A 19,737-nucleotide genomic window follows, 5' to 3' on the forward strand; every position below is an offset into this window, starting at 1 on the left:
AAATCTTCAGCATCAAGTCCCTAATTAGTATCAAAAGCAAGGTGTGGTATTTGCTATTTTAATTATTAGAACATACTGGTATGCAGCTATTACTAACCATTTTTTTGTGGTTTAAGAGGGAAACAACCTTTACAACGCAGTCATTGCATCGCATTACCTTTACATAGCAGTCATTACATCGCAACATCCTTTACATCACATGTCCTTGCAACGCAGCCATTACATTGCATGTCACTACAACGCATGTCATTACAATGCATGTCTCTACAACGCATGTCAATACATCGCAAGTCTTTACAACGCATAGCATTATAACGCACAGTGCCCTTACACTATCCGACAATTACCCTACTGTTGCACTCACTGGAGTTAGAATAGTAAATTTTACCCCTACGCTATCCAACACTTACCCTACTATTGCAGTCACTGGAGATAGAATAGTAATTTCTACCCCTACACTAGCCAACACTTACCCTACTGTTGCACTCACTGGAGTTAGCATAGTATTTATTACCCCTATACTATCCAACACTTACCTTTAAAGCAATGTAATGGTATGCATTGTAATGGTATGCGTTGTAAAGGTATAATGCGATGTAATGGAATGCGTTGTAAAGGTAGTTTCTGAAAATGTGATGTAATGGCTTGCTATGTAAAAGAATAGGTTGTAAAGGATGTTGCGATGTAAAAACTGCATTGTAAAGGCATGAATTGTAAATGTATGCGTCATAACGTCACACATTCGGTTGAAGAGGCTCCCCAGATGATTCAGCACCTTTGGATTACCATCATTTATCACCCCTACATCATACATTGTGTACCTCTTTTTGAATGGTCACTCCTATTGTTTGTGGACTGATGCTGCTGGCTTTTGAACTCTGCCCACTCGAGCACTGCTGTCCAGGTCCCAGTGTTTGTTCTCTGACACATAAAATGTTGCTGAACGGTAGACTACTAATTAGCGTATCAAACTTTCCGGTAAAGCTGTAGTATCTGGTGTAGGAAATACACAAATGACACAGAGAAGCTAAATGGCACCTGTGGAATGCAGCATGTTATACCACCCACTAGGTTGACAAAGAAAACATGGCTACAGGTCTACCTGTGTAGCATGACTATTGCGGCTATTAAATCTGCAAGTGGACCAGTCCAAATAACCCTTTGACAGGAGACAATCCTACTTTTAAATATGAGATAAGTCATCCTTTAACAGTCCATGCAGGCCACTAGGTAGTGTGCCTAGTATTTAAAAGTGTTACATGCAAGAATGTAATGTTGGGATATACCTACAATGGCCCAAAAAAGATATTTGTACTGCAAAAGGGATGCAGTTGTCCTATGAAAAAATCTAAAGTCAGAATAAAATCATAAACTGATATTGTTTGTTTTGGACTAGCTACGGTAATGATTCTACAGATTTTTGTATCCTGTTAATAAAGAAACAGATTTACTGGTGAAGCTGGATTTTTAATAAATACTATTTATGAAAGGTGACTTTTGAAAAGTTAGACTTTGGATGCATGAACACCCAGTTGGCGTTAGCCTGCCAACGGCCGACCATGGTCAGTGCTTCCCTTAATGAGGTGGAAAAAACACTTCCTTAGGAGAACATTGGTTTAAGTGTTTTGACAGGAGAAACTGTTTGTGAGTTATGAGACATCTATAAGTTTAGGAAGAGCTGAAGAGTAGGTAGGGTTCAGGAATTTCATTAAGTTGAAAAGGACTATGGTGGGGCCTGCCCACTCATAGTTAAGTGTAAAGGGAGATCTGGGGAAGAGAAGCCTATGTTCCCTGGCCCAGCTGTAGCCAGCTTAGCACCTTTCCATTGGAAGTTGAAGCTGTTCCCAGAACAAGTTCCCTAAAAACACCCTGGCTGGTGCACCAGCCTTTAGGATTTGCCTCAGAATACCGCACTTTGAGATAGGTTGCAAGCAGGATATTTGCAAAAGTGTGAAGGGATGCCCTGAGAACTGTTTTTTAGTTGATTAAGGAATGTCCAGTAGTCACCCCCACCCACTGGCTAGTAAACCCTACAAAGGAGCCTCTGACCCAAGGCTCATCAGAACACATCTGAAGCTCAGGAAGAATAGAAGGTGACAGAATCTGCTGTTTATGACTGCTGGCGTTCTGAGGGACTGGACCTGCTCCAACTTGAACCCAGGTTTGAGAAGTGAATGCCAAGGGTCAGTTGCTTGACTTCCTATGTAGCTGTACGGGCACAATGAGCTGAAAGAGGTCTTTTTCCTAGAGTGCCTAGCTGGCCAGTAGCAAGTAGACCAGGGCTAGATCTTTCGATGGCCTCTGCTGGAGTACGCCTTGGCCCCTGAGTGCTTTCAGGGCTTGCTCCAGAAAATGCAGAAAATTCAGGACAGCAATGTTTTGGACTGCCAAGACCTCCAGAGCCATCAGGTGGACCTCGCAGTAATGGTGTCCAATTTCAATACACTTTCCTCGGATACAGCTTCATTCTCACCCTACTGGAGGATGTTGAACTCTATAAAAAAAGAATAAATCAAAAAGTAAAATCCTTGATCAGCACCAACCCATTTGAGGTATCCGATCCGTGTTCCATCATGGTAGGCCAGAAATACCACTTAGGTCTCGGTCTACTGCTTCCACAGTCCATTATTTGTGCATAGAGCTTTTGGCACTATTTTCACTTAAAAATTGAAAAGCTCAAATCTCTGTTTCCCCTTTTTATTGTTGTGGTGTCCTTTTGTGTATTAAGTTTCATTTAATCTTTCTAATTCAGTTTGGGATTTTTCTAGTTTGGTGTTTTGACATTATTAATGTTTTGGTACTGCATAAATACTTCACACATTCCCCCAAGTTAAGCCTTTCTGCTCTGTGCCATAGCTACCAGGGAGTTGCGCCCAGGTTAAATTAGTGACTTTAGGGTTCACCCTACCAAGTCAGATTTTATTATTTCTGGAGGTGGGCGAACACCCACCATAATAATCCACTTTGTTACATTGATGCAAAACCAAGAACGAAAGAGACCACCCAAACCCCTTGGCAATCTGACTTTATAAAATGTATTTTCTCATCAATGAAAAAGCAACTTAGAATAAATTGTAAACTAGAATAACTATTAACTACATTTCATCAAAGAATGGGAATAAATATAATACTGAGGACATAAAAACTGGAGCAAGAGAAAATAGCTTCTCAACTTTGAAGCTGTACCATAGTTCCCGACGTCAGAAAGGACAGCGAGTGATGAAGCAAATTACACTGACTTGATAGGCAAGGCACGTCAGCGGAGTGGCTGAAAAGGACATACTTTTTTTGGGATAATTCGGATCTCAATTTTTTTTTTGTACCAGGATGAATATTCCTCTACCTCAGCCCTGTGTGGCCTCACTCACCATTTTGTTAGATGTACCTACGCTGAAGTGTCTGTGGAGCATGGCATGTGAATATCAATTTCCCTTTAGCACTTCTATGCTGTTCTTTTGTTTATTAAAAAGGCAACTTTGTCTATGCTTGCCTATAACAAGTTATAATATGTATTATTTACTCTATGCTTACTAACACAGTAATTGGCTCACTTCAGCATTCATTTGTCAGATAGACATACTGGAGTTTCAGTAAGTAGTATTATCTTTTCTTCATTGTGAAGAGCCACAGACCTTAAAGGAAGATTTCTAAAATAACTAAACATTCTAGAAAAATCACTCTGTTCTGTTTTCTGTGTCCTCTATCAGCTCCCCAACAAAACGAAAAAACAATCCAGTAATAGGAGTAATCCTGGGTCTACAGTTCTCTGGCGCATCTAAATCTGGGTGTTCCTAGGCATTAGAAACAAAATGTGGCTAATAAAAGGCTTAAAAAGGATTATACATCTCATCAAAGTCACCACCACTACTAACTTGAGAAGACCAACTTGAAGAGATAAAAATGGGAACCCTTTATAGTAGAGGCAAATAACGTATCGCAAAGAACTGAAGAGAAGCGGTAAATTCTTGACAACAGATTCATAGAGGTAGAAAAGAGTATCAGTAATGTACAAAATGTGATGGAAAAATGGATGACTTTGAGCACTGGGAATGAATCCTTTAAATGTGAACCGGAGGATTTGGAAAATTTGAACAGAAGAAACAATCTGAGGCTGTTTGGGAGGAAGATAAAGGTTCTGAACAGTTGTTTTTCTTGAATATAAATAGTGAGAAAATAGCTTGTTTGAAAAACCCTTCAAATTTTAAAATAAAGAGAGATTATTTAGAGACATCATTAGGCGTATCCTATAATGTAAACATTTTATGAAGATTTTTATCAGTGAATAAGGAAAGTAAGTTTATAGTTTGGATAGGTCAGAATGTGGTATTTTCACAAGAGGTCTCTGGAGCTACAGCAGAAGAAAGAATCACATTTCGAGCTCTTTATCCACCATTGTACATTTGTCTTGATCCATCATTGTCTGTTCAGAATTAGATGAAAATAAAAAACATATGAATGTGAGGACACTGCAAATTATAAGGAAGTCAGTTGTCTTCATAAGGCAGATGAGACATGTGTTGAAAAACTTTATATGAAGGTCTTTATGAACTCTTGTTTTTCTATGTATATTGTGATTTAATGATTTAATCAATGTGGTGTTTGTCTTTACATTTTATTGAACTATTTTTGTTTTTCAGAGGTTTGTCTCTAGGTTTTTCTCATGATATGTATCCTTTCTAGGTGGTGTTCTTGTCAACTTACCATTGTTTATAACATGTCTTCTTTTCAGAATGTGCAAGTCTTGCAGTGATTTTAATGTGGTACTTTTTGTTATATCATATGTCCTAATTATCCTAAAGTGGTTTCAAATCCACCCCACAAGCTTGGCCTAGCTGATCTGCATCATCATCAAAACCATTCACAAAAGAGCAACAACATAGGCTCGAAACTAGTCATCTGAGATGGCTCCCACTCACTCTTAAGTGGAGAATTTTTCCTCCTGGAAACTCTACTGTTCAAAAAGCATGCAACCTAAAGCAGTCCTTTGCAGTGAGTACTCATAAGATTTGAAACTCCAACTTCCCAAAAGACCTCAAAGATCTACTTTTCAATTATTACTTTTAACTATGCCAAGTAGTATCCTTGCTGGCAATCAGCCACCCAACGTAATGCAGTGATAGTAAATAATCCATCAAAGATCTGATGGCCTTAGGTCTGCTTCCCAATGTAAATGAACATAACAGCTCTTGAGTATTGATATGAATACAAAGACAATTAAGTCTATTCTGTTCCTTTCCCATGACTCAACACTGGCTATTCTTCACCATTTGCTACCACTGTGGGCTACCAGCTTTTGAAACAATGCTTTTGCTCCTGCTACCCCACGTAGTATTGGATTACTATTAGAGATGAGAGGAGCACATGGAGATTGTCTCAGTGGAATTCCACAGAATTGCTTAAAGTTTCCGCAGAGTTCTGCCCACCCCTCAAAACTACTTTTTCTCTCGCCTTCATTTAGACAAGTACATCCTGTAATGCCTGCAATCGACCATTGTTTGCATTTAGTTCACTTTTGTTTGTTTAGTTCCAATTGCAGCCACTTCGCCTCCACAGTTGCCGCCCACCGCTCACAAGCTGGTGCAAGATTGGCAGACTGTGCCACCCCCAATGTGGAAAGGTTTAACAAAACAGGGATTCAGAAAAAGCTGTCAAGCAGCAACGTCGAGACTGCAGGTAGGGGAGCTGGAACCAAGCCATTTGCAGAGTAGCCCAAACCATGTCTGCCAGGTACACGCTGGTGATTTTTCCCCTCTGGAGCATCCTCACTCTGCTTTATGGTGTACGTTTTAGTAGCTGCTACAATCACCGTCATGCCTGGGGCTTTGCCCACCAGGTGGCTTCATGATATCATTGAAACACAGTTAGTACCAGAGGTTGTTACTAACTTTGCACTCCAGCAGGTGCCTTATATTTTGCACAACCTAGTAAGATGTGATCATATGATGATTTTTCTGAGATTTATTTAACAGGATTAGTCCAGTTATTGGTGGCTGATGGCGGGCATCACACAGACAGATACTCGCCTTGTAGCTGCTCCGGGTCTGCAGAGGGCTAGGCCCTGGGAGAGCCAGAGCTGGAAAAGACAGCCCAAGTGTGTGTGCCTGTGCACCCTAACAGGCCTCTCCTGCCCAGCAAGACAAGTCATCAAGTGTGAAAGACCACCTCAGTAGACTCAGTGGAAGGCTGTGTGAGCCAGCAGGGTGTGGCATTTCAATGCAGTCCATGGGTTTGGCAATACTCCCCCCTGAAATACACTAAATGTGACAGTTTGTACAACTGATGAGCGCACACCTTCTTTCAAAGGCATTGTACTTGTATTGTCCTGTAACCCTTCGAAATACACACCGATGTCGCTCACTTCAGTCAAGTACTAAATTGAATTGCAAGAGTGGGAATACTTGCCGAATATGACCGTAAAGAGCCCTTTAGACTTCACTTTCTGTAAGCTACACAGAGCTTCTTCCACTGTACAAGTGTGAAAGCGGAGTGACATTACCACATCACACCAAATGTTTGTAAACACACATGACACACTGATGTACACAGTCTGGCTCACAAATGCACGCCATGTGCACTGTCCTTGTTCCCCTTAGACTCACCTTCCGTGTTGGTGCGCGCCATCCGTAACCGGCAAATAATTTATTCAGCACAAGGAAGTGGTGTGCTGATGAAACTGCACTCACAATAAGGGCAAAGATATCCTTTCAACATTGCTAAGAGATGCTCCCTGTTTGTGTGCAGGTCTCTTGACGCTCCAGGCCCTCAAGGCTGCCATCGCATGCCTTGTGCTGGGCCCGCACTGTGCACTCTGGTGCTACTGCTATGGAAACAGCGAGAGCTCACATGTCCAGGGCACACCCATCAAAAACATACAGGTTTACCAATACCAACCCAGTTTACAGTGACCCCTGGCATCCTCCAGGTACACAGCAGGTAAGGCTTCAATGCAGCATCCTGCCCCGTCTAATCTGGTGCTGTGCACATTCTTATTGACAGTAGCCACACTGGGTGGGCAGTAAACTCTGCTACGCTGTGGATTGCACTGTTTTTGATGAACTCCGCTCTCCAAGTGGAGGAGCAAAACTCCACAAATTCCACCGGCAGCGTGGAGGTTACCGCCCACCCCTAATTATTATGTCACTTAATGTTACTATATGCTGTAGACATTGTGCCATTTCTGCTCTATTTTTCTACAAAATACTGCCATCTTATACATTGCTCTGCTTCTCTAGTGGGTCTGATTAGAAGGACAAAGAAACATGAATAAATAAAAAAATTAACTTTATGCGGTGAAACAGGCAGTGTTAAGGGTTTAGAGTCATTTGGGTTTAATATTGTTTATTTTTAATCCAAGCCTCTAAACAGATGTGCTCCCAAAGATACATAATTTGATGTGAAAGGAATCGTTTTGTATAAAACACGAATCCACAAGTGAACAAGACATTGTGTAAATAATCATAAATTTGAACTACTTACCATTTTGTAATGCTATATGAGACTTTAATCTGTCCTACAAAATAATATGTAACTAAGAAAGAATTTCTAGTGACATTGATCTTAAGAAGTTTTACAAGTTATCACAGTGAATGTTCCTCTATATCTTTTTCTTGTCATCTCGACCATGGTGTCCACCTCAACTGTCCAAACATATCCAGTGCTTAGCACCCTCCCTACACTTGTAATCCAAACCATCAGGATCTATGATGGATTTGGAACTAGATCGGTGACATTGCCATTTGCCCGACTCAATGACATACTTAACAAAGAACTGATCAGAAATAATTTCCGGTGTGTAACAAGGGAAATATTTTTCTGTTTTTTCATGTAGTTCCTGCTGTCACTCACACTATAATTGGTTATAATTAGGCCATTGATTTTCACTATTGCAATCAGATTTAGGTTCTATATCTTAAATGTGAGCTTCTATGAGATTCACGTTGAAAAGGAGAGAAAACTCACAGCAACAAATGTATGGCACCTTTGCAGACACCCTGGCCAACCAACAATTTTAGTCTGTCGTTCCACAGGTAAAATCAAACGTTTCAAATCACCAAGTGCAGTAAACAATCAAGAACAATAAAGACACACGTTGTGAAAGCTGTACATGAGGAATAAAAGAGAACACATTTACAATGGGAACTATTGATATGTTAATGGCCGAAGAGAAAACAAAGTTCTATTTTTGATCTCCGAAAAGCAAATCCTTCAGGAATTAAAGCTTTTTGGCTTATTAATAAAAAGTTGCCAAATAAGAGATATGATTTGTTTGAACATGGTTGTTCAGCATGCACAACATACCTGGAAGACATTGGACATATCCCTAAGATTAAAGATGTAGTGAAATTTTATAGCAGTGGGAAGAAAGTTCTGAACCATCTTCTGGTGGAGCCATATTGCTGCTTGAATCATGGATGGGCCACTCTTCAGGACAGAGGCACTAAATGAATGCTGCTGAAAATGAAAACCCAGGATTTTGCTGTAGATCGTTTCAAGGGCATCCGCTGATGGAAAGTTGACAGCAAAAACGGAAAAATGTCTCTGTGAAAAAATGTAAATGCAAGTTAACAGAATATTTGCTTGATGGGGATAAGAACAACATGTGAGCTACAACCAAACACCTAACATTTACATCCACATTTCATAATCATATTTCCTTTGTGAATAGTATATATTTAAGAAATGTATGAAGTGAAATATTAACAAAACATGTTAATATTCCATTTCAAAACTTGTTTAGGTCACAATATACCCATAGAGTACCATCATATATAGAATTAGTCTGATTACTGAATGAAGATGAACTACTTAATATTATGTAGCTCTTCAGTGTAGTGGTTAAGAAGTATTGCAACACCGTGGAGATGTACAATATGTTAACAGGAAGTCTCTTTCCACAGTCAGGGGTTGTTGACACAATGTATTGGGTCCTCCAAAGTTGGTGTGGCCTCTTTGTTGACGTAACCTTACAAAGTCACATGAGATCAAGAAGATGATTTGAGGCATCTTTGCATCAAAGCAAACACAAATGAGTTACAAAAAAATCAAGTGAAAAAATGAGGTCCCATATCTCACTCTAGAGTTCAGACTCATGTAAGAAGGGACGGATGTAGTTGTTTTTTTGCGTGTGTGGATGGAGGAGGAACACTGGGGATTCTCATTGACGGAATGCAGAAGAAAAACACATTTGTGCCATGGTCCTGGTTGAGAACCCTCTCATAAAATCACAGAAAAACCTGCCAATAAACTTCAATCAAGGCCTAACTAAGAGGTCATTTGATGTTTACAAAACAGCCCCATGGAACAGTCATGAAACAGTTAAATACAAAAATATAAAGATTTTATTACATGATACGCACTTTGTTATATATATATAAATATCAGACAAGATAGTCATTTTTCTTACAAATCAAAACATTGTATATCACGACAGTCCCACATACCAGTCTCATACATAACTTTCAAACCAACATACATACCGCAATTCCATACATTCCATACCACATACAGACAACATATCTAAAGTACATGACAGCCACAGGCTGATCTAGATGTTACAATTAAACACAAGTCATCGGGGAGATGGAAGAGAGATCAGTCAAAATATCCCCAAATGAGAAAACGCCGACGCGTGTTTCGGTGTATGGCCCTAGCCGGGGCTACACCTTCATCAGGGCTGGGATGTACAAATCACAGTGGGCACAGTGGGACAAATTACTCTGCAAAGAGAACATGCACATGGTTCAGCAAAACAATACTGCGTAATTTATCAATTAAAACAAAAACATGGCTGTCCAAGGGGCAGAAAGAATCAATTAACTGATTTCAGAATTCAAAATACATGTCAAGAATAAACTGCAAAAAAGGGGAACAACATAACTCACAAAAGAGGACTCACTACATTATAGCCCAACATTTTTGTCAGGATAAAAATGAAGGTAAACCGAAAATACCCGTGTAGATATAAAGGAATAAAGGGTGAGATGTCAGAATAGGAAAAAATGATAAACTAAACAATAAATATATGACAGCACTAACAGAGATCCACATCCCAGAGAGTTGGTAGGCCATAGGTTAATGTGTTTAGAGTAAAGCCCCATGCTCTGTGGAATTAAAACATGCTACACTGGTTAAACAAGCCTAGATGGATATCATACCAATATGGAAGTAGGGCACATTCGATTCCAAGGAAGGAAGTTTGTCCTCAAGGGACCAAATTACTACAGGTTCCCGTAACTGACGCTTCACCAGGGGTATGTAAAAAGTATAAACACTATTACTAAAAAACGGCAGACCCAAAGGTATCGGGGCATACCATACAGCCTGATTAATTCTCAACAAATCCAGGAGAAAGATACCTACCTAGCGCATCCACTACTGGCAATCCTGCGTTGTACTCTAGTAGGATCTTATCCCATGTCGCACATGCCAGAGGATAGGGAGACAAAGGGTAAAGTACACTTGGAACGGCCTTCAGTTTAGTCCGTGGAGGCGTTTCAAATCTCTGAAAGGAGATCAACTAGGACTTAGCTAGGTCTCAAACAACATTATACCATCAGCGGTGCATAAAAATGGTTAAATCCATATTAAGTCTAAAATTAACAGGAGCAGTTCCCGGAAGACCACAGCTAAATATGGAGCCAGGCTCGCCTAAGAGTATTGGAAACAGGCGGCAGGAATGGACTCTTGCAAGATATTATAAAGAGCCTAGTTCCACACCGGGCGGAACATGTACCAGATTAATATAGAACCTGCACTCTATTCAACAAAGCAGGCCAAAGCACCCAAATGGAATCAGCTCAGTAAGGTCTGATAGCGAGCTAATATCAGCCTTAGAGTCAAGCCGGAAGAACACACAGGCATATGGGGCCCGAGGGGTACCTCCCTACCTCTTAATCGGTATCATGCTACACAGGAGCCTAGATCAGAAAGGCTCAAGATTTATCAAAAAAGGGTCCCGTCTCTTCACATAACTAAGCGGGGCCAGAGAACTTAAGAGTAACCGATTAAACATGGCCTGAATAAACATGGCCCAAATACTGCCATTGGAGTCCCCGTGTGTCGCCGCACTCACCATGAAATATGTCCAGATGTCTCCAAATGGGGTAATTTAACCGGACGTCCTGCAGTGTTCGGAAGTTTCCAATGCAGAGAACCCTCTCATAACCTCATATTGCTCCAGAAGTGCACTCTTTCATTTCTCCCCACCTCTTGATTTGCCTATCCACTCCTAGTCTTTGCATTCATTTTAGTAAATCCCCACCATGCCTTCACCACAACCCTTGCATCAATTAATTTGAAATCATTACTGGAACGCATGGAGAGCCTCACAGTAACTTTTCTAACAAGTTGTGCGAGAACTGCTTGCACACATTTTTAGGTGTGGCCTAAAGACTGCTTTTGCTGTTCGCCAGCCTCATATAATCAAAAGAAATACAGCCTCATATAATCATGAATAAAGCATTCATCACTCTAATGAAGAGCCAATTGGTGCACAACTCAAACTTTTTTAGAGTACTTATATGTGTGTCCATGTTTATATATTAACTGAAAATTATTTTCATTCTGTCATGTAGCACACTTTTACTCTAATTCCCCAATGGTTAGTTTCATGATAATTTAAGCTTACAAGCCATGTTCATTGATTTTTATTGCAAGCTCTTGTGGTTTTTCTCCTACATATACTATAGGCTTTTCTTTAAAAGTATGCATCTATGATTCTCTGAATGACAACAAAAGTTCTCAAGCATATGCAAACATTTGTTCTTGGAAAGGAGCGTTATGTCGTTATTTGGTGTTCTCAATCAATTATTGACTTCACTAATGATTCAGTCCACAGGTAAACTTCCTTGTTTAATATGTTCTGTATTTTATTTACTTTCCTTGTTGCAAAAGATTCTGTATTTCATATGCAAGCATAAAGATTGATCCAACAAATTTCATCAATTAAACCTGCCTATGCATTTCGTCCACTCTTGGACGTCATCAGGGCTGAAAAAAAGAAAGAATTGACATGAAAATATTATATTGAGGTATGTTTTTGAATCACCATATGAAATATTTGTAATCGGTGAAGTGGGACCTGAGTTAAATATCAAATGATTATAAAAACATAAGGTTCAAGGGGGACATATGGGATGTTCCTGAATAGGAATCACTTGATAATTAGAAAGAATGGTCTTTTTGTAATCAATCATGTGGTCTGGAATATACTAATATGATTTATCAATTGGATCAAGGGGAACTGTGCATATTGTACATAGGCAGGCTTCTTTTTTGTTACATGTCTGTGATTGTCTAATTGCCAGGTCGAAATGACAGTTTAAAACAATTGTGCACACAGACACTGCAACGGTAGGTCTGAGACATGTTTGCAGGCATCTCTTGTGGGTGGCATAATCAGTGTTGCAGTCCCACTAGTAGCATTTTATTTACAGGCCCTGGATACACACAGAGCACTGTAATAGTTTCTTACTAGTAAATCAAATATGCCAATCATGAAGAAACAATGTATCATGTATTTGAGACAAGGAGCACTTGCACTTTGCACTGGTCAGCATTAGTAAAGTTCCCAGAATCCTAACACCAGCAAAAGGCAGCTCACAGTCAAAAACAGAGGGTCAGAGGCAAAAAGACAATGAATGGCAAGTATAACACAAGTGTTGACACTAGGAAACCTTTTTGAGCACTCCGACCACAACTGAGAACCAGAAATGTATAGTGTTCCTTTAAAGACCCATAAAGGTTTTGAATTTAACTGAAAGGATCCTCAAGTATCTTCGGACTGATAACAAATTAAAGACGTTCTTGGACAAACTGGATGAATTAGATATACACATCTCCTTCCTAAAATCCAGATCATCACTGGATAAAGACAAATAAGGAGATAATGTTCTACATAATCACAATAGCAATGCCATGCCTGTAAATATAGTTTGAGTGGTCTCCCATGGGTGGCATAATACAGCCCATGGGGGACCCCTGGTCTGCCTATGCCCTGGGTACCTCAGTACCATATACTAGGGACTGGTAAGGTTACACCAGTATCCAATCTGGAATGTACCAGAGTACTTCTCTCACTTCTACTTCCTTTTCTTTTTCTTCATTTGTTTACACTTTCTCCTTTCAGTGAATAGGGCCAACAATGATTAACTTGTGTACACCTCTGTACATCATCACCAAACATACTCTATGGATGAGGGTCCCTAGTGTGTACATGATATTGCTGTTTACTATTATAGAAAATTAATACACCTTTCTGAATATATATATATATATATATCCAAAACTAACAGGAACCACCAATTTGAGTGAAGCCTCACAGACTCAAATTATTGCTGACACTTGTTTATTCGGCATCCCGCCAGCAGGACCCATTGAAAGTTACTGTCCCAATTCATTCTGCCAGACGCGTTTCAGGATTCTATTCCTTTCTTCAGTGGCCTTGAAACTGGTAAGTGAAAAACGCTGCTTCGCGCACACCTAATAAGTAGCATCACCCGCCATGGTGGGCGTGGCCTCAAGGGCTTCCGGGTGCTGTAGTGCGCTGCCGTGACTCCCAGTGGATGCGCTTTCAAATCCAGAATAATCACAATAGATGGGTGTAAATGTCTTGTTGGGGACCTGCCCCGCTTTGTGGATGTCGAAAAGCAATGCAGTTCAAACCTCCTGTATAGGCTCTTGCTGCTCTCTGTCCCGACTCTGGCAACACCGCTTAATGCTGCCGCCGGTCCGCTTCAAACAGCGGCTGGCTTCACTCGACGACCGGGTCGACCGTCAAACTATCCAAAACTAACAGGAACCACCAATTTGAGTGAAGACTCACAGACTCAAATTATTGCTGACACTTGTTTATTCGGCATCCCGCCAGCAGGACCCACTGCAAGTTACTGTCCCAATTCATTCTGCCAAACGCCTCAAGGGCAGCGCACTACAGCACCCAGAAGCCCTTGAGGCCACGCCCACCATGGCGGGTGCTGCTACTTATCAGGTGTGCGCGAAGCAGCGGTTTTCACTTACCAGTTTCAAGGCCACTGAAGAAAGGAATAGAATCCTGAAACGCGTCTGGCAGAATGAATTGGGAGAGTAACTTGCAGTGGGTCCTGCTGGCGGGATGCCGAATAAACTAGTTTCAGCAATAATTTGAGTGAAAAAGAAGGGAGGAAAGAAGAAGGTACAGATGGAAAGAAAGCTGGAAGGAGAAAATAAAGCAAGGAAAGGAGGTTGTTAGGAATGAAAGAAAAATGAAAAGGAAAGAAAAAACATGGAAAGGAGGAAAATAATGAAGTAAAGAAGGAAACTTCTTGGTGTAAGCAATAAATGGGGATATTCCTAGAAAGTGCTGTAATAAAAATGTTGCTCACTTATTCAGTGGCAGTGGGGTGTATTTTATAGTTCAGCCTACTTCCATGGCTAAGACTAAGTGCTAATGCGTTTGTCCTACATACACCATTGCAAATGATGCATACCCACTCACCGACACAGCCTTGTCCCTGGGGAAGAGATGGCATTGGAAAACTTCTTGAGTGGTGAGAAGCACCATGACAACTGTGGCCATTTTTCAGGGTTGCAGTCCACACAGCAAGCAACTTCAGTAATCAACACAGGGAGGCAGCAGGAAATAAGGTCTGTCTTTAAGTCACTCTGGTGGTTCCACTCCCTCACACCCATCCAGTGCACCAGACACCAATTAGCAATCAGTAAATAGTCTATACAAAGACACAACCACAAAATGACAGTGTCACCGCAACTCACTCAGTAAACAAGATAATCTTCTAAAACGGATCCCCTTTGCTTAGACCAGACCTTCTCCTGCCTTGACATTTTAAGTATTTATTCAAAACATGGGTGAAATTTCAGTTACATCAGCATAATTTTAAAGTTTTACTTCATGCTTGTTACACTTAATTCCTGAAACACCACCATTACACCACATCATGTAATTATGCTGCATTCACTGCAAAATTATAGTGCATGAATATGGGAACAGCAATAACAATGACAACATGAATGGCTGTTTGTAGCATTTATGTTTTTTGTGCTAAGTTTCTTTACAGCAAAATTGGATCAAACATCCACAATAGACACGAGGAAGCATTGTGTGCTAAAATATTATGCTAAACGCCAGAACTGCATTTCATGTAATTCTGTGTATTTTTTTTTTTCACATAGTTACACAAAGGCAAAATACACAAATTTACCCCACAGCTAATTTAGTCTTTGCATGAAGTTCTTGAACTTCAGCCCTACCTCAAGGTCGGATCCAAGCTTGTGATCAAAGAAAAATTCCTATGGCTACGGTTGGGAGTCGGTCCGATCAACCCGTTTTTGCCACCATGGGAAGGAAGAGGGGGCAACCAGCTATGTCGTTTGTGTGCGAAAGATACCGGAACTTTGATCCACATCATATACATATGCAAGAAGTTAGATGATATCCGGAAAATACTTTTAAAACCATTATTTACCCAGTGTGGAGTGAGGTCCTGTAGGCAGGCAGTGATGCTGTGCTTTAATCCAACCTTAGTGCAGCTAAACTGTCACCTTACAAAATTATTCGATCTGACAACACTGAGATTGAAAAAACCTGCTGCCAACGGTTAAGAACTACTATAGAGTGTCGTAGATGCGGTATTGGACCACTCCACAGATTTAATCTGAAAGTTTCCATAATTTACTTTATACAGGCCTGTAAATCTGTACCAGCGGTGCTAACACATTCAAAGCAAACTTATGTATTTTAATCACAAAATAAAAGCATTTTTAACTTTGTACCAGGGCCAGACTGCCCGTAGCGGGCACCAGGCAATCCCCCAGTGGGCCGCATGGGTGGGGGCTGGTTTCGGGCCCTCGGTGGCTGTTTTTGTTGCTGGGCCGTGAATACCGGCCCAGGGAATAGGCTCGGCGGCACCCCAACCCCCGGGGGAGGGGGCCAGACGAGCACTTCGCCAGGGCCGGTTTTGGTTTCCAGTCCGGTCCTGCTTTGTACCTTATTTCAAATTGTTTTATTTATGTAAAATCTCTGAAATGAACCTTTAATGTTCTGAATGTAACGGTTTTAATTAATCATGCATAATAAATTTACTTTACCTAGTCTTTGCACTGAGCTTTTTCGAGTTTCTGCCTTACTTTTCTTCCTCCAAAGGGAAAGTTCCCTCTGCAACTGTTCCTCCCCAGTTTGTACCCCTTTCTTGCCCCCTGCCATTTTGTCTCATTCACTCCTGATCAAATGAAGTTATGCTTGGGCAGGTTGCAACTGACTGCTGTCACTCCCTCTCTTGTGCCAGCTTCCTGTAACTCTCACAACTGATTTATGAAGTTACTCTAAAGTTGCTGCTGGAGATTCAGAATCTCATCAGCAGTGCATCCACGATTATGTAGTTCACTTGGAAAATGTAGCAGAGGGGAACAGGTACATTGCTTGGAAAATAGACTTGGTTTGCACCATTGAGGACATCTTATTGATTATTGTTCTCCGCTAGTTTCTGCTTCCTTAGTATCGCTGCTATCTGTTAGAGGTGGCGCAGCAAGGTGGTGCCCTTGCTTGGTGTTCAGTCTGAAATAATGGAGATCAGAGGTCCTTTAAATAGGTTGAGGAGTGTCTCTACCAATTCACTCTTTAAAGCAGCTATATCTCCAGCCATCACAACCAGTCTCTCACTTGGAAATACACTAAACATTGAAGGTCTCGTTGCATGGCTTTTCTCTAATCACTGCAGCATTGCCCCTTTCTCTAACCATATAGTGCAAAGAAAGGTCAATATTGATGAGGGGTTGATGCTCCACTCGGACATGCTGCTATGCATTCCCAGGTTGGAAGACCACTGTATTAAGAAAAACAACAAACATTCAGGCTAATGGAATGGGAACAGCTGTAGCCTTGGTTAAAGAAAAAATTATTACAGTAAAGTAAATTTAAGTTACACCCTAGTACATGTCAATATGAATAATCTGTAGGGAGAAGAAAACGTTTATAATAAATTATTTGATATTACTTCTCCTCGAAAATGTTACAGTTCAAATTTCAGGTTCGATAAAGATGAATATAATCTTGCTTTACAGCTGAAGCTGTTCTGCTTGTTTCCACCTGCTTTCCTGCTCTCTCCTGGGGTGGGACTTCATCCCACTTGAAAAACTCTGCCCAGAGAGGTGGGGCTTGACTTTGAGATCACGCTTAAAGCGCCTTCAGCCCCCCACAACGCAGGACTAAAAGGGTTAATTAAGGTAAAAACGGGGTTTTGTAATATTATAGGGCAAGAGTCCGTGAAAAGCGCAATCAAAGAGTGTCTACGGCGGCTGACAGATTGCCGAGGAGTGCTCGAGCTCAGCCGCCGGAGAGAAGGAAAGTCGCATAAGAGAGGAGGCACGCAACGCGGGTGTTGCTAACGTGCTTTCCGCTAAAGCTGCGTGTATTTTTAAGGAAGCGAGAAAATCGCCGTGAGCAAGGAGGGGGCAAGGCGGGAGAGCGGCGGACAGTGAGGAAATTGCTGCGCGATCGCGCAGGGGGAAAGGATCGTTGAGAGATGAAGGACGACCGAAAATTGGAAGTCCATGGGAGGGGGGTGGGAGAGGGAGTAAAGAACCAGCACCACCACCACCGGGAGAGAAACAAGGAAGTGAAAAACCTCTAAAAGGAAAGGAGTAAGTAAGGCATCATATTCATATTGAAACATTTCGAAATTGACATTTTATCATCATATTGGCAATAAAAACCTTTGGAATTATCATTATATGAGAGGTATAAGCATATATTAGCAATAAGACATATAGAATTATCATAAAACTTGAAATATAATGTGAAATTGTTGAAAGTAAGGAGAGAAAGGAAGTAGTGACTTATCTGCTGGCGAGCCGCTTTTAAAAGAGGCAGATCATCTCCTGGATACATCCTTTGTTCAGTGTTGTTAACTCTAGAACTTTATCCTTTATGATGTAGTGCGGCTGTGTGAGTTGCTATTAAAGGATAATGCATAATGTCAGCCTCCGTGTCTTTAATGAAACCCAGATTCTCTGGTCATGTTAATAGGAGAATCGCAATTTACTGCTGCAGCTCGCCTGCTGGTTTCCACCGGCATTCCTGCTCTCTCTTAGGGTGGGACTTCGTCGGCCAGGATACCGCTGCCTGGAGAGGAGGGGCTTGACTATGACATCACGCTTACATTGCAATCATCCCCCCCACAGCGCAGGACACAATTTACTGTTACAGCTCTTTCCACCGGCATTTCTGCTCTCTCTTAGGGTGGGGCTTCGTCCCCCAGGATACCGCTGCCTAGAGAGGAGGGGCTTGACTTTGACATCTCACTTAAAGTGCCTGCTGCCCCACGCGGTGTGTCTTTGCCTTTCATTGGCCAGAAGAGGCAGGGCCACCCCTCTTGGCTGGAGAATTTGAAGCCTTCATGTGGGGGTAAGCACTGTATCTGAAGAAGGTTAAGAGCGCTTGAGCCCAAATCCATTATGGGTAAAATAAAAATTGTCCTTTTAATGAGTAAGGGTAGTGCACAACCCCCCACCTAGCCAACAATAACAAACAATTTATTTCCATATTATGAGTGCCATCGAATCAGAATTAGAACATTAGAAGAAAGAATAGACACAGTTCAGAAACTGACTAAAAAACCACCCTTGGAGCCAACAGTGACAATTGAGAACAGTGGTAAGAAAACGTGCACAGTTCCAACTCCAATTTCTACTGCAAGTCTGCTTGCTAAAGAGCAGACTTCCCATGTTTTTGAGTCAAATAAAGAGTCTCACCCATGGATGCAGTCAGCTAGCGTGAATAAAGACTCACCGATTGGAGACACATCTCTCTATCAAGTTCCCCCGTACTTAAAAAGAGAAGGGAAGCCAAGAAAAGACTGATCATAATTGCTGGCCAGAAAAGGAGTAAAACTGACTTGCCTGATGAAGTAAAGAGAAACCAAGAAAATGATATCGGAGCACAAAGACATAGGACTGTAGGGAAAGACCAAATGGATGACTTTTTTTCTCAAAATGGATCCCGTGCTAAAAGAATTTTGCAAAAAAATTGAGGAAAAGATAATAACATCGAAGATAAGCTGGAACAAGTCATCATTAACCTTACTCAGGTCATTCAAGTAATACCATCTGAGTGCCATGGCCCAGAACAAACACCACTACCAACACCCAGGGTCCCATTAAACAGGCAAATTAATTTCATACGGGGTAAAGCATATTGTGGAGAAACACAGTGTATAATTCCCACTTCAAATCATCCAAAAATGGAGACAAACCACATGGCTACGCCCAGCACAAAGAGCCCGGTCCACTCAATTGATCCTGTATGCGTACAAGGAGGTTCTTGGCAACTGCCACCCGAGAACACCCCATATGTGCTGATACTGGAAAATGTCCAGCCCTTATCAGTGTGCAGAAGAGAAGATACTGAAGCCTTGATGCGAAAATATTCTCATTGGTTACTCTTGAAATCCAGTTTCCATGGAGACCTTTCCGTCAAAATTCTATTTGCCCGAATGGCAAGCTGGGTTGGCTATTCCAGGGACACTACCAAAGGTGACTGTATAGTGATTCATTTTAAAAATCCGGGCCTTGTTCAATTACTATTACAATGCCTGAACTATCAGTCATGAGGGAATACGAGTTTTGCCACTTGGCTAATAAACCCCCAGTGGTGAGCAAGTACAATCCCCACCTGACCCAAAATCATCAGGCCATCTCACTACATACCCTATATCACGAAATATCTCTGTTACAAATGAATGTGAG

General features: G+C 41.2%; 1 protein-coding gene across 1 annotated transcript in view; it reads right to left on the reverse strand.

Annotated features, from left to right (window-relative positions):
* DNAH11 (dynein axonemal heavy chain 11) overlaps positions 1-19,737 on the reverse strand; it is a 3,642,058-nt gene that overhangs the window by 1,513,210 nt on the left and 2,109,111 nt on the right. The window contains exon 50 of the mRNA XM_078663510.1: positions 8,299-8,538. Within this exon, the coding sequence (XP_078519636.1) occupies positions 8,299-8,538 (240 nt within the window). The remainder of the gene's footprint in view (positions 1-8,298; positions 8,539-19,737) is intronic.

The sequence above is a fragment of the Lissotriton helveticus genome, chromosome 10 (genome assembly GCF_964261635.1).
Source record: "Lissotriton helveticus chromosome 10, aLisHel1.1, whole genome shotgun sequence".
NCBI lineage: Eukaryota > Metazoa > Chordata > Amphibia > Caudata > Salamandridae > Lissotriton > Lissotriton helveticus.